General features: G+C 40.9%; 1 protein-coding gene across 1 annotated transcript in view; it reads right to left on the minus strand.

Annotated features, from left to right (window-relative positions):
- Positions 1 to 14,377, minus strand: part of GPR176 (G protein-coupled receptor 176) — a 124,833-nt gene extending 110,456 nt beyond the window's left edge. Inside the window, exon 1 of the mRNA XM_019968498.2 lies at positions 13,296 to 14,377. Within this exon, the coding sequence (XP_019824057.2) occupies positions 13,296 to 13,467 (172 nt within the window). The 5' untranslated portion in view covers positions 13,468 to 14,377. The remainder of the gene's footprint in view (positions 1 to 13,295) is intronic.
- Between the last annotated feature and the right edge of the window lie 533 nt (positions 14,378 to 14,910).

Consider the following 14,910-nt stretch of genomic DNA (forward strand, 5'->3'; position numbering starts at 1 on the left):
GTTAATATTTTTCTGTATTTTTAAAACTTCTCAAAGGAGAAAAAAGTGAGGCAGCCAAAAAGAGAAAGTGTATATATGTTTCATGCTTTGCCTCTATCTCTGTAATTTTGCTCCTCAAGAGAAACTTTCATCAGAAAAAATATTAATTAAAAAAAAAACTGAATTCTACAATTGAAGTTAAACCATTGTTAGAAATTTATTTTAAGTGGGAAGGTGCCTAGACATCAGTGGTTAAGATTAAACTGAAAGTTTTTCAGAGTGTCTCAGATTTGGTGAAGCAAATATACAGTGCAGGCCAAAAAAAAAGTTTCCCAACATTCTTCAGAATCAAGTGTGGCCACCAACTGAAATATTGCTTAAGACCATTTGAAGGCATTTCCCTGGGAATTGCTTATAAATGCAAAAGCAAAAGAAAACAACAAAATTCCTGAGTGTTTTTGTTTCTAGAAGCCTTCTGAAAGAAATACTTTGTGTGTGTGTGTGAGTGTGAGTGTGCGTACATACTATGGGGAAGGAGATGTTAATTGACAGGGTTCAGGGCTACACTTTTGGCTTACTGAATCTTGGCCATGCCTTACAGTGTGTTAAAGGAAGCTTTATTTACACTTATTTTCCTTTTGTCAGTAATGCTTTATAATACCCTAGCTTTGTGGTAGAATTTGAGGAGAATTAAATGTGTTAACACAAATCAAGACCACATAATTAATTCCTGTAATATATTAATTGACCTAAGTCTAGGAAAAGGAGTTGGCTAGGAGATAGTTATACAATACGTATAGCACTGGTGGTGGTGGTTTAGTCACTAAGCCGTGTCCAACTTTTGTGACCCCATGGACTATAACCCACCAGGCTCCTCTGTCCAAGGGGTTTTCCAGGCAAGAATACTGGAATGAGTTGCCATTTCCTTCTCCAGAGGATCTTCCTGACCCAGGGATTGAACCCTGGTCTCCTGCACTGCAAGCAGTTTCTTTACCAACTGAGCAACCAGAGAAGCTATACTAGGTATAGCACTAGTTACAGTATAATAGCTAAAGTTGGGTTTAAAGCTATTTTGGCTAAAAATCCCAAGTGTGCCCCCAACCTCCATCCTATCAACCCCCAAAGTTGTAGGTTCTGCATCTGACCTAGGAGCTACATTCTCAGATACCCAGGAACTATGGGATTAGAAGGAAAGAGAAATTTTTATGTTTTATGAGTGTAAAGTAACTAGCATACAACTTTTACTCATTCATCTATTCAATAAAAACTTATTGAAGTCCCAATGGCTCAGTGGCAAATAATCTGCTTGCAATGCAAGAGACACAAGTTCCATCCCCAGGTCTAGAAGATCCCCTGTAGAAGGAAATGGTAATCCACTCCAGTACTCTTGCCTGGGAAATCCCATGGACAGAGGAACCTGGTGACTACAGTCCATGGGGTCACAGAGGAGTCAGACATGACTTAGCAACTAAACACACAACATATATACTCTTAATGTTCTTTAGACTAGATTCCTAAACCTTCTTAAGCTCTATTTCCTCATCCACTTTTTTATTTCCCCTATTCTGAGCTAATGCCATTTTATGGTAGCATGGGAAATAGATGGGGAAACAGTGGAAACAGTGTCAGACTTTATTTTTCTGGGCTCCAAAAGCACTGCAGATGGTGACTGCAGCCATGAAATTAAAAGACACTTACTCCTTGGAAGGAAAGTTATGACCAACCTAGATAGCATATTCAAAAGCAGAGACATTATTTTGCCAACAAAGGTCCGTCTAATCAAGGCTATGGTTTTTCCTGTGGTCATGTATGGATGTGAGAGTTGGACTATGAAGAAGGCTGAGCACTAAAGAATTGATGCATTTGAACTGTGGTGTTGGAGAAGACTCTTGAGAGTCCCTTGGACTGCAAGGAGATCCAACCAGTCCATTCTGAAGGAGATCAGCCCTGGGATTTCTTTGGAAGGAATGATACTGAAGCTGAAACTCCACTACTTTGACCACCTGATGCAAAGAGTTGACTCATTGGAAAAGACTGATGCTGGGAGGGATTGGGGGCAGGAGGAGAAGGGGACGACAGAAGATGATATGGCTGGATGGCATCGCTGACTCGACGGACGTGAGTCTGAGTGAACTCCGGGAGTTGGTGATGGACAGGGAGGCCTGGCATGCTGCGATTCATGGGGTCGCAAAGAGTCGGACATGACTGAGCGACTGATCTGATCTGATCTCCTAAAATCAAATCTAGCAATCATTCCACCTTCTATTTTAATATGTTTTGCTTATTCTCCAACTAAGACACTTTCTTCTTGGAAGAAAAGCTATGACAAACGTATACAGCATATTAAAAAGCAGAGACATTACTTTGCCAACAAAGATCTCTATGGATTTTTCAGCAGTCATGTATGGATGTGAGAGGTAGACCATAAAGAACACTGAGTGCTGAAGAATTGATGCTTTTGAACTATGGTGTTAGAGAAGACTCTTGAGAGTCCCTTGGACTGCAAGATCAAACCAGTCAATCCTAAAAGAAATCAATCCTGAACATTCATTGCAGGGACTGATGCTGAGGCTGAAGCTCCAATATTTTGGCCACCTAATCCGAAGAGCTGACTCATTGGAAAAGACCCTGAGGCTGCGAAAGATTGGAGGGAGGAAGAAAAGGGGACAACAGAGGATGAGATGGTTGGATAGCATCACTGACTCAATGGATATGAGTATGAGCAAGCTCTGGAGATGGTGAAGGACAGGGAAGCCTGGCGTGCTGCAGTCCATGGGTTCACAAAGAGTCAGACATGACTTGAGTTACTGAACAATACAACAATTCTCCAACTTCCAATTCTGGCTCCATGACAGAACTTAGAACACTGCTACAAACACCTAGAAGTATTGGATAAAACAAAAGAGATCTTTAAATTCATTGCAAACCTTATAAGAAATAAAAGGGAAATCGCCAGTTGCCTAAAAGAGAGACAGAAGAGCTTGCACTGAGGGGCGATTTTCAGATCAGGAAATAGGCTCTAACAGTTAACTTTGGGTTTCTACAGCTACACACAAACTGAATGAGGCTGGACACTCCTTGAAGCAGGTAGTTGGAATGAAATCCTTGCATGAAGCCAGAATCCTCCAAGAGTGGCCACCTCAGTGAAAGAGAGGGTGAAAAACTGCATCCTCTACCTCAAAGAGATGACAAAGAAATGAACCTTTTCCTGCAGTTGAGGTCTTGGGCTAGTGATGGCCCTATGATACCTGGCAGAAACAAATGTGAAACTGAAGGTCACTTGTACAGCCAAGACCTCACAGAATCCTTCAGAAAAAGGAGATGGACTCACAATTAAAAACTTACAAGCATTCAAGGAAATGATCCACCACAAGAAAGAATCAGCAGACACAATAAGACATCCCAGGATAACAATCTGAAACAATACGTCTGAAATTATACAAGAGGGAAGTAAAACCATGAAAAAGAGAGCAAGACACTAGTATAAACTGATACCCTCCTGCCCCTTTACATGCCAGGTGTGTGCTTATACCCTCAACTTTTCTAAATGCCCTACATGCAGTCACAGTCTTGCCTATATGATGATGTGACTAGAAGTTGCAAAAAGATCCACTCCATCCATTTCTTCTCAACACATGTCAATACATGAAATGCTCAATGTAGTCACACTTTTTGCTTAAGATAGTGATTTTTTTTAATAGTACTCTTAAGGTCAATATATTAATGCAATAATATCTGTAAACATCGATGTCTGAAGTGGTTTATTTATTTAGCACACCACCATGAGGGAATGGAATTCAGTTCCCTTTAAGTTTGAAAGAGGGAAGACAAGTAAGCAATTCAGACCAAGGTCACTGGGCATCCAAAAGGACAAGAAGAAAATAAGAGGTGTCTGAAAGAGATGGAGTGAATATGAGAACAGAAAAACTCTGAAAACAGGTGTTGATTTTTCAAAGACAGTTTTCTTACTCTTCAGTTTTGCCTAGGGTAAATCCTTACTTTTTAGGTTTCACCTAGAGTTACTCATGCCTTTCAGCCTAGTCAAAAACTCCTCTCAGATTTTATACTTTATTGCTAACAAAGATTTTCCATCCAGCCAATCTGGAAGTTCCTTGACAATAAAACGGTTTTCACAACAGCTTCCAGTCACAACCAATCTAAATGACTTATTCAGAATAATGACATGTAGAGAAACTCTTGAGCAAACTCGATGGAAGAGATAATTTCAGAGACTTGGACACCCCAGAGAAAAACAAAGCCATATCTGTTTGTTCTCATTTTGAGACAAATTTCCTCCCTTTCTACAAAATTCCAATAAAGTAAAAGGATATTTCTTGCAGAACCATGACTATTTGGAGTTGAGACTCTGGGATCAAAAATAATAATTAAAGGTGAAATTTTCAGACAATAAATTAGTTAGTTGCTTTGTCTACCAGCATTAAAACGTTCTGTGCTGTGCTGTGCTAAGTCACTTAAGTCATGTCCCACTCTGTGCAACCCTATGAACTGTGGCCCGCCAGTCTTCTCTGTCCATGGGATTTTTCCAGGCAAGAATACTGGTGTGGGTTGTCATGCCCTTCTCCAGGGGATCTTCCAAACCCAGGGATCAAACCCTCTTATGTCTCCTGCATTGACAGGCAGGTTCTTTTACAACTAGCACCACCTAAGAAGCCCTACTATACCTTAACTCTCAACATATGCAGGCATACCCCCAAAATACTGTGGGTTCAGTTCTAGACCAATGCAAACAAGGGAATACTGCAGTAAAGCGAGTCACATGAATTTTTAGTTTCCTAGTGGATATGAAAGTTATGTTTATACTATATTGTAAGTCTATTAAATGTGCAATAGCATGTCTAAAAGCACAATGTACATACCTCAATTAAAAAATACTTTATTGCCATATTTCAAACTTTTTAATCTATATAATTTACTCCAAACTTTTTTTTAATGTCTACAAACTTCATAGGTCACACTACTTTAATACTACTACTTATACCTATTGTTATTTATAAAATAAAGTATCTACAAGAGAAAACCTATTTAATAATGTTCAAATACACCAAAAAAAAAACTTCATTGCTAAAAAATGCTAACCATCATCTGAATCTTCAACAAGCCATATTTTTGCCGATGAGGGATCTTGCCTCCATGTTGATGGCTGCCGACTGATCAGGGTGGTGGCTGCTGAAGGTTGAGGTGGCTTTGGCAATTTCTAAAAATAAGACAATGAAGTTTGCCTCATTGATTGACTTTTCATTTCACAAATGACTTCTCTGTAGCATGCAATACTGTTTGATAGGATTTTACCCACAGTAGAACTTCTTTCGAAGTTGTAGTCAATCCTCTCAAACCCTGCCACTGCTTTATCAACTATATTTATGTCATATTCTAAATCCTTTACTATCATTTCAGCAGTCTTCACAGCATCTTTAACAGGAATAGATTTCATCTCAAGAAAACTACTTTCCCTGCTCATTCATAAGATGTAAGTTCTCATCTGTTCAAGTTTTATCATAAGATAGCCACAATTTAGTCACATCTTCAGGCTCCATTTCTAATTCTTAGCTCTCTAGCTGTTTCTACCACATCTGCAATTACTTCCTCCACTGAAGTCTTGAACCCTTCAAAGTCATCCATGAGGCTTGCAATCAACTCCTTCTAAACCTCTGTTGTTGATATTTTGACCTCTTCTCATGAATCACAAGTGTTCTTAATGGCGTCTAGAATGGTGTATCCTTTCCAGAAGGTTTTCAATTTATTTCACCCAGATCTATCAAAGGAATCATTATCCTGGCAGCTATAGCCTTACAAAATATATTTCTTAAAGAATAAGACCTGAAAGTCTAAAGTACATCTTGATATACGGGCTGCAGAATGGGTATTGTGTTAGCAAGCATGAAACCAACATGAATTTCATTGCACATCTTCATCAGAGCTCTTGGGTGACTAGGTGCCCAAGAGCTCATTGTTAATGACCAGTAATATTTTAAAAGGAATCTTTTCCTCTGAGCAGTAGGTCTCAACAGTAAGCTTAAAGTATTCAGTAAACCATGTAAATAGATGTGCAGTGATTTCGGTTTTGGGTTCCATTTACAGAGCACAGGCAGAGTACATCTGGAATAATTCTTAAGGGCTCTAGGATTTTCAGAATGGTGAGTATCAGCTTCAACTTCAAGTCACCAGCTACATTAAACCCTAATAAGTGTCAGCCTATTTGAAGCTTGAAGCCCAGCTCTGACTTCTCCTTTCTAGTTATGAAAGTCCTAGATGGCATCTTCTTCCAATACAAAGTTGTTTTGTCTACACTGAAAGTCTATAGGTTAGTGGCCACTTTTATTCATTATCTTAGCCAGATCTTCTGGATAACTTACTGCAGTTTCTATATTAGCACTTGTTGGTACACCTTGCACTTTTATGTTATGAAGATGTCTTCTTTCCTTAAACCTTATCAATCAACCTCTGCTAACTTCAAACTTTTCTTCTGAAGCTACCTTACCTCTCTCAGCCTTTACAAAATTGAATAAAGTTAGGGCTTTGCTCTGGATTAGGCTTTGGCGTAAGAGAATGTAGTGGCTGGTTTGATCTTCTACCCAAACCACTAAACTTTCTCCATATCAGCAATAAGGCTGTTTTACTTTCTATTTATGTATTCACTGGAGTAGCATTTTTAATTTCCTTCAAAAAATTTTCTTGCATTTACAACTTGGCTAACTGTTTAGCACAAGAAGCCTTACTTTCACCCTATTTTAGCTTTCAGCATGTCTTCCTCACTAACCTTAATCATTCTAGCTTTTGATGTAAAGTGAGATACATGCAATTCTTCCTTTCACTTGAACACTTAGAGGCCAGTGCAGGATTATTAACTGGCTTAATTTCAATACTGTTGTGTCTCAGAGAATACAGAGATGAAAGGAGAAGGAAACAGATAGGAATGGCTGTGCAGTACAGTGCATAGCTAGGGCTCAGGATATTTGGAGGAAATAAGAAGCAACTACTATGGATATGTGATTTCTTTGGGGGGCAGGTATTAAAAAGTTTCCTGAAATTAAATAGTGGTGATGGCTGCATAATTCCATGAATATACTAAAAACCATTGAACCGTATACTATAATTGGGTGAAATGTGTAATACATAAATTTTAATTTTAATAGTTTTTTTTTACATTTTCACAGTAGAATTTCCAGAAGAATTGGTAAATTCAAGGCCTAGAAAGGAAAAACAAAGGATTATCAAAAGCATTTCATTCAGATGGAAGTCAGACTGCTTTCCTGCATATTACAGATAACATTATAAAAGAATGGGGTGGTGAAATGCATATAGCACATGGAAATCAAAGGCAACATGAGGCAGCTTGAGTCAGTATATTAGGAGTTCATCTACCCAGACTGATAACTATTGACCTCACCACTTTAAACTCCTTAGGTCAATTCAGGACACCATATTCTTGAAGTAGTCTACTAGGCTTCTAGACATACCAAAAACAGAAAAAAACAGGTATAATAAGGCTGATGATATCACATTATTACTGGCTGTAATTATGGTAAAGATATTTATCATGATATATATATTTATATCATGCAAAGAACATTTTATGCAAAGATGGGCAGAATAAAGGACAGAAACAGTATAGACCTAACAGAAGCAGAAGATATTAAGAAGAGGTGGCAAGAATAGGCAGAACTATACAGAAAAGATCTTAATGAGTCAGATAACCACAACGGTGTGGTCACTTACCTAGAGTAAGACATCTTGGAGTGCGAAGTCAAATGGGCCTTAGGGAGCATCACTACAAACAAAGCTAGTAGAAGTGATGGAATTCCAGCTGAGCTATTTCAAATCCTAAAAGATGATGCTGTCAAAGTGCTGCACTCAATATGCTATCAAATCTGGAAATCTCAGCAGTAGCCACAGGACTGGAAAAGGTCAGTTTTCATTCCAATCCCAAAGAAAGGCAATGGCAAAGAATGTTCAAACTACCACGCAATTGGCACTCATTTCACGCACTAGCAAAGTAATGCTCAAAATTCTCCAAACAAGGCTTCAACAGTATGTGAATCAAGAACTTCCAGATGTTCAAGATGGATTCAGAAAAAGCAGAAGAACCAGAGATCAAATTGCTAACATCCACTGGATCATAGAAAAAGCAAGAGAGTTTCAGAAAAACATCTACTTCTGCTTTATTGACTATGCCAAAGACTTTGACAGCGTGGATCACAACAAACTGCGGAAAATTCTTCAAGAGATGGGAATTCCAGACCACTTTACCTGCCTCCTGAGAAATCTGTATGCAGGTCAAGAAGCAACAGTTAGAACCAGACATAAAATAATGGACTGGTTCCAAATCGCGAGAGGAGTACATCAAGGATGTATACTGTCACCCTGCTTATTTAACTTACATGCTGTACATGTAAGTATATCATGAGAAATGTTGGGCTGGATGAAGCTCAGAATGGAATCAAGACTGCTGGGAGAAATATCAATAACCTCAGATATACAGATGATACCACCTTAAAAGCAGAAAATGAAGAGTAACTAAAGAGCCTCTTGATGAAAGTGAAAGAGGAGAGTGAAAAAGTTGGCTTAAAACTCAATATTCAAGTAACTATAAATCATGGCACCCAGTCCCATCACTCCATGGAAAATAGATGGGGAAACAATGAAAACACTGACAAACTTTATTTTTCTGGGCTCCGAAACCACTTCAGACAGTGACTACAGCCATGAAATTAAAAGATGTTTGCTCTTTGGAAAAAAAGATATGACCAACCTAGACAGCATATTTAAAAGCAGAGACATTACTTTGCCAACAAAGGTCCATCTAGTCAAAGCTATGGCTTTTTCAGCAGTCATGTATGGATGTGAGAGTTGGACCATAAAGAAAGCTAAGTGCTTAAGGACTGATGCTTTTGAACTGTGGGGTTGGAGAAGACTTTTGAGAGTCCCTTGGACTGCAAGGAAATCAAACCAGTCAATCCTAAAGGAAATCAGTCCTGAATATTCATTGGAAGGACTGATGCTGAAGCTGAAGCTCCAATACTTTGGCCACCTGATGCAAAAAACTGACTTATTAGAAAATACCCTGATGCTGGCAAAGATTGAAGGCAGGAAGAGAAGGGGATGACAGAAAACAAGACGATTGGATGGCACAGCAACTCAATGGAAATGAGTTTGAGCAAGCTCTGGAGATGGTGAAGGACAGGGAAGTTTGGCATGCTGCAGTTCATGGAGTTGCCAAGAGTTGGACACTACTGAGCAACTGAACAACAACAACAATATATTTATTATATTATAGTATCATATATATTATCATATTTACTATCATATATAGTGTGTGTGTGTGTGTGTATGCATGCTCAGTTGTGTCTGACTCTTGGTGGCCTCATGGACTGTGGATTGCCAGGCTTCTCCATCCAGGGAACTTTCCAGGCAAGGATACTGAAGTAGGTTGCCATTTCCTACTCCAAGAGATCTTCCTGACCTAGGGATTGAACCCACGTCTCTTGCATCTCCTGCACTGGCAAGCGAATTCTTTACCACTGAGTCACCAGGGAAGCCACATATATATATACATATATATGTATGTATGTATGTATACAGACTTAATATTACATTGTTATTGGCTATAATTATGGCCAACATACTATATTGTATATAATTATGAAAAATCATCCTTGTATGAATGAACACATCCTTGCCTTATGAACACAAACTAGCAGTAACATTGTTTCTCTCAAAAATTTAACTAAGGAGCTCCAAGAACTATCCAGCTATTAACTGGTTAATTTCAACTAGTATCAAAAGCACAAATATATTTCTCTGTCAAATAAGTGCCATGAACACTGCTGGTACTCAATATAATTTTGCTGAATGATTACAGACAATCATGAACAAAAATAGTGTTCTCCATATCATTGGTCAAATCAATTCAACATATAATTTCCCTCCCTCTTTCCTTTGAAATTATTACTTCCATGACCATCTCAAGAAATCACACAACAGACAACTTGAACCTTTATTTGAGGTCATCAACTTCACATAGGTATAGTCTGTTTACAGTAGACTATTGCTAAAGAAAAGGGAGATAGGTTAAAATTAAGAACAGCACATATGGTGGTTTGGCAAGAGGATGGCAGGCTGATTTTTTCTATTTTAAAATAAATTTCAGGGTAGGATACACACTTGTTGGCTATTGTCTACAGTGCTAATTTTCTTTAAATAAGAGCAAATTCATTTATAAAAATCTAAATGCCTCCAATGATGATAATAACAGGTAAGAGGCAATCTGTCCAGAAGCAGCTGAGAGGTAATACACTAGGTCACAGCCACTGACCTTTTTCAAGTCAAAGCACCAGAATGGGTCCAGCTCTCCAGGTCCTTGGACTGTGAATCCAAAGAGAATAAGGGAAAAGAAAAAGATCAACTCTGAGGAGTTAGATCCAAGACATTTATTGGAAATGATGGTTCCAATTCTTTTTTTGTCTTTGATTTCACATTGCTCACTACTAATGCTATATATTTATCAAAGGGCAAACTAAACTATTTGATTCTCTTTCAACATCTACAGTATATCTGAAGACATCCCAAGATGTTGCACAAAAAGGCTGAGAGACACTCACATAAACCTTCAAAAGGCATTATTTGAATAATATTATATACAATTCTCGAGTTCATTTTCAACACAGCAAATAATGTTCTCTAGAGTTGAAATATTATAGCTATTCCTTGACGTTATTTTTTCTCATACAAGGCACTAAAACAGTTTTCAAAAGAAGCTGTAAGATGTCAACAGTACAAAGAAATTTTCACATATAGCAGGTTTCTGGAAATCCCAACAAAAAAATCTATGTTGACAATATGGAAAGTATATTTGAATTTACTTAAAGGGAAAAATTCATTCTCCCATGTTTAGAGGCAAGGGAAACAAGCAGATTAAATCAGTGTCATATGCTATTCCAAATACTGTTCACTCTTCTGTTTACTTTTTATCCTAGATTCTTCTGGGATAATTTTTCTCTGTTTTGGGGCTTCATGAAACTAGGCTTCCCAAGTTTACTTGCCATGCAACTGACTACACGTGGCTCTGGAACTTAAGCTCTGAGAGCCTCAACTGGCATTTACCAGGATTTAATGACATAGACATGTCTGTATGGGTCAAATCCTCAGAGAACAATGAACCAATAATACCAGTAACAAGTGCACAGGGCAATGCTACGTAGCTAAGCTTTTATGAAAACCAGAAATGCCTTTCACGTTTGTACAAGTTCTCTGACTTTCGATTTCTACAAATTTAACCATATTTATACTTCTTATAAAAAATAAAAAGGAGCAAATGGAATTCTCTCTCAGAAGGGCTTAAGTCATGTGTAAGGGAGAATCCTGACTAGGTCAAGTCAAGTATAAACCAAAGATCAGGAGCAAAATCAGTCTTCTCTTTGAAGATATCCATAAAAGCAGTTTTTGCATGTCAATTAAAGTGCTGTGTGGAAAAAGTTCAATTAAGGGCATATTTACCTAGGAATTCTTGAATCCAATGCAAGTTACCAGAACTGAAAGTACATGGGAAGCAAAGCATTAGTTAACTGTGCATTGTTGGTTCTGTCCTTTATATACATGCTGTTTTCTATTTCAACAGTACTAAAGTTTTTAGATTCAACCTCTGAGAAAATTTCTCTAGGCACCATCTTTCTTCAGGGTTAAAGCCACCAATGAAAAAAACAAAACATTCTCTATATATATTCTCTGCATATATATATATGCAGAATAAATGCAGAAATAAAAATGCAGCCACTTCTACTGCCTCCCCAATAATAATCTACTCTTTAAGTAAATGTGGCAATACTAGAATTTAACTCTCAAAAATCTGTAGTGCATTGTGCCTGATACCCAGTTGGCGTTCAGTGTTTACTGTTTGTTAAATGAATACTGAAAATATTTGGGACACAAGCTTTTGCTTTGTTATTGTGCATATGTATTCCACTCATAAAAACACACAACATACACACATAAATCTATATATAGCCCATTAGTGTCACCTCCTGAAAACGTCCTCATGACAAAAAGTGAAAGATAAATGGGACAGGATGATGACAATTACAGAAGTTACATAAAGAAATTAAAAACAATTCTTTCATAGTCTGTTTTTTTATTTACTACGGTGTGTTATTCTTTCTTTTTCTTTTAAATTGGGGTATAGTTGATGTTTCATGGTCTTTTTGATGTCAATGATCTTGGTTTCCATGGAAATTCACAGGTGTCTACAAAAAAGTAATCCATTCCTACTTTGAAACTTTAAGACTGTTCTTGGCCATAATATCACACATAATTACAATCTTTTCACAACCTTTAAATGCCATTATCAGAGAATTTATATTTGAAAGGAAGCACATATTTACAAGTAATATGCAACATGAACAACAAAATGGAAGAAAAGCTTTGACAAACGTAGACAGCATATTAAAAAGCAGAGACAAAAATGAATATTCATTGTATCATTTATCATTGAAAGAGTAGCTACCATAAGTTCAGGTAATTCTCACATTAGTGCACTAATATTTTTACTAACCACTCATTTCATTTCGTTGGTCTTTTCCTCCCCCAACAAGTATTCCTAAATTTGTTGTGTGTAGTGTTTTGTGTTTTTTCTCCTGCCTTTATCCTGTACTTTAAAAACAAAAAAAACCTAGGGAGAAAAGTATATTGGGATTTTTTTCGTTTCGGGGTTTAAAAATATCTGAAGGCAACACAGAGCTTAACTCCACAAGGTTGTTTACCAGGAGGTTGGTGTTCCGAAGAAGTAAGCCATTTTTTTTTAAAGCGTGCAAAATAAGGTTCTTGGGCGGAGGGGGGGCGGGGTACAAAAATGTATACAAAGAATAGATAGGAGCGCAAAACACATCAGTCATCAGCAACAAAACTGAAGCTTTGTGGCTCTGTATTTGTAAAGAAGAGGTCGGGGCCAGCGCCCCGCCATGGTACCCAGGATGTTAAGTATGATGGGCACAACCCCGTGCCCATCCCAAAGCGGTCCTCAAAAAGCCGCCTGGAGAGGTTGACCTCGGCCGGGACCAGGCAACTGGTCCTCCACTCTGGACCAAACCCTACCGGAACTCTTGTTTCCAGCTTGGGCGCTGCAGTCGACCATCCCTGCTTAACTTCCCTTCAGTTACCCTGGCATTCTTAAACTGCCTTCAACTATTTGCACTTTTTCCAGGCATCCCGAAACCCAAGGAGGCTCCAGCGACCCCCGATCCCGGCTCTCCGAGCCTGAGCTCTCGGGGAAGCCCACCCGGGAGGCGCCCCGGCGGGCGGCTTACCGAGCAGCGAGCCTATGAAGATGACGACTTGCACGGTGGTGGTGAACTGGCGGTACAGCTGCGCCTCGCCAAACTCCCCGAGCGCGCTGCGGTTGGCGCCCGCCACCTCGGCGCTGGACGCGTTGCGCGGCTCGCTGGCATTTCGGGAAATCCAGCTACCGTTATGGCCCATGGCGAGGCTGGGGCTCCCGCTCAGTCGTCGCCCGCCCGTGCGCTCTCCTGGGACCCCGGCGCCACCTTCTCCAGCCCCGGGCGTGGAGGAACGCTCGGGTGCCTGGTGGAGTCCTGGAGAACCCCGGGCAGCCGCGGGTCCCCTCAGGTCTCCACATCGCCAGCCCCGACTCCTGGGAGGCGGGGAGCTGAGAGGGCGAGGCTTCGCCCCATGCCCGCTCCCTCCCGGGTCCCCGTCAGCAGCCACATGAAGGCGGCACGGTCAGAGCCCGCCAAGCGTCGTCCGTCCCTCCTGGGTGGTCAGCTCCGCCAAGACCACTTAGCAGAGAGGGAAACACAGGTTTCTGATAGTCAAGGAGGGCGCTCTTTGCTCCCGCCGCCCTCTTCAACCTCAGCTCCTACCACCGAAGGTCCTCTCGAGTCTCCTCAGACTGACATACTCAGGCCCTCTCCTCAGAGGGAAGAAAACATTTGGCTGAAGCCCTTTTTCAGTTCTGCTGGCTTCGAGGCTAGATGGCCATGGGAAACCCGGAAAATGGCCAAGTCAAACGCTTGGAGTCCTGAGGGGACCCTGGAGCCCCTCACAGCGCTCATGGTCAGGGTGAAAAGCTCTGAACCTCTCCAATAGCCTCGCCCTCAACGCCCGGCCCAGCTGTCCCTCAGAATGCCCGCGAGGTCTCCTGCCCAGCCCCTCGCTGAGTGCTCAGACCTCCTGCCTCAGAGCGAGCTGCAGGGATCTTGTTCTGCAGCCCCTTTGCTTCTGCACGGCCCAGTGCCCCGTTTCCTGGACCCGCTCCGGCTCTCAGCTGCAGCGAGAGAGCCTCCAGACTTTGCGGGGACACGAGAAGACACCCCTAGAAGTGCAGAGCCACCGTTTGCGAAGGCACCGGACTCCTGCCGTGCGCCTGGGGCAATGGGGAGCGCGCGGCTCGCGAGCGCGGTCACGTGACGCGCGCGGCCCCGCCCTCACGCTCAGCCTAGGAGAGAGGAAGGACGGCGCCATCTTGCCCCCCCTCCCACCAATCATCCTGATAGCCTAGGCGGGGGGGGGGGGGGGGGGGGGGTAATGGCAGACACTGAGGAGCCGGGTCTGGCTCCGGTGGACAAGCCCGGTTCTCCTCCGGGGCTTCGCATGTTTTAATGCTGTCGTTAACTACTCCTTATCTCTTCAGCTGGGGCTGCCTGAGGCTGATAATTCCATGTCGTCGTTGCCACCTGGGCACGGAGCCCAGTCTCCTCCATCAGGCCTTGGGTGTAGCTGAAGTTATTTAAGAAAGATGGGATTTCTGTGTACGAGACAGCAAAAGAGACACCGATGTATGGATCAGTCTTATGGACTCTGTGGGAGAGGGAGAGGGTGGGGAGATTTGGGAGAATAGCATTGAAACATGTATAATATCATGTATGAAACGAGTCGCCAGTCCAGGTTCGATGCATGGTACTG

The sequence above is a fragment of the Bos indicus genome, chromosome 10 (genome assembly GCF_029378745.1).
Source record: "Bos indicus isolate NIAB-ARS_2022 breed Sahiwal x Tharparkar chromosome 10, NIAB-ARS_B.indTharparkar_mat_pri_1.0, whole genome shotgun sequence".
NCBI classification, from domain to species: Eukaryota; Metazoa; Chordata; class Mammalia; order Artiodactyla; family Bovidae; genus Bos; species Bos indicus.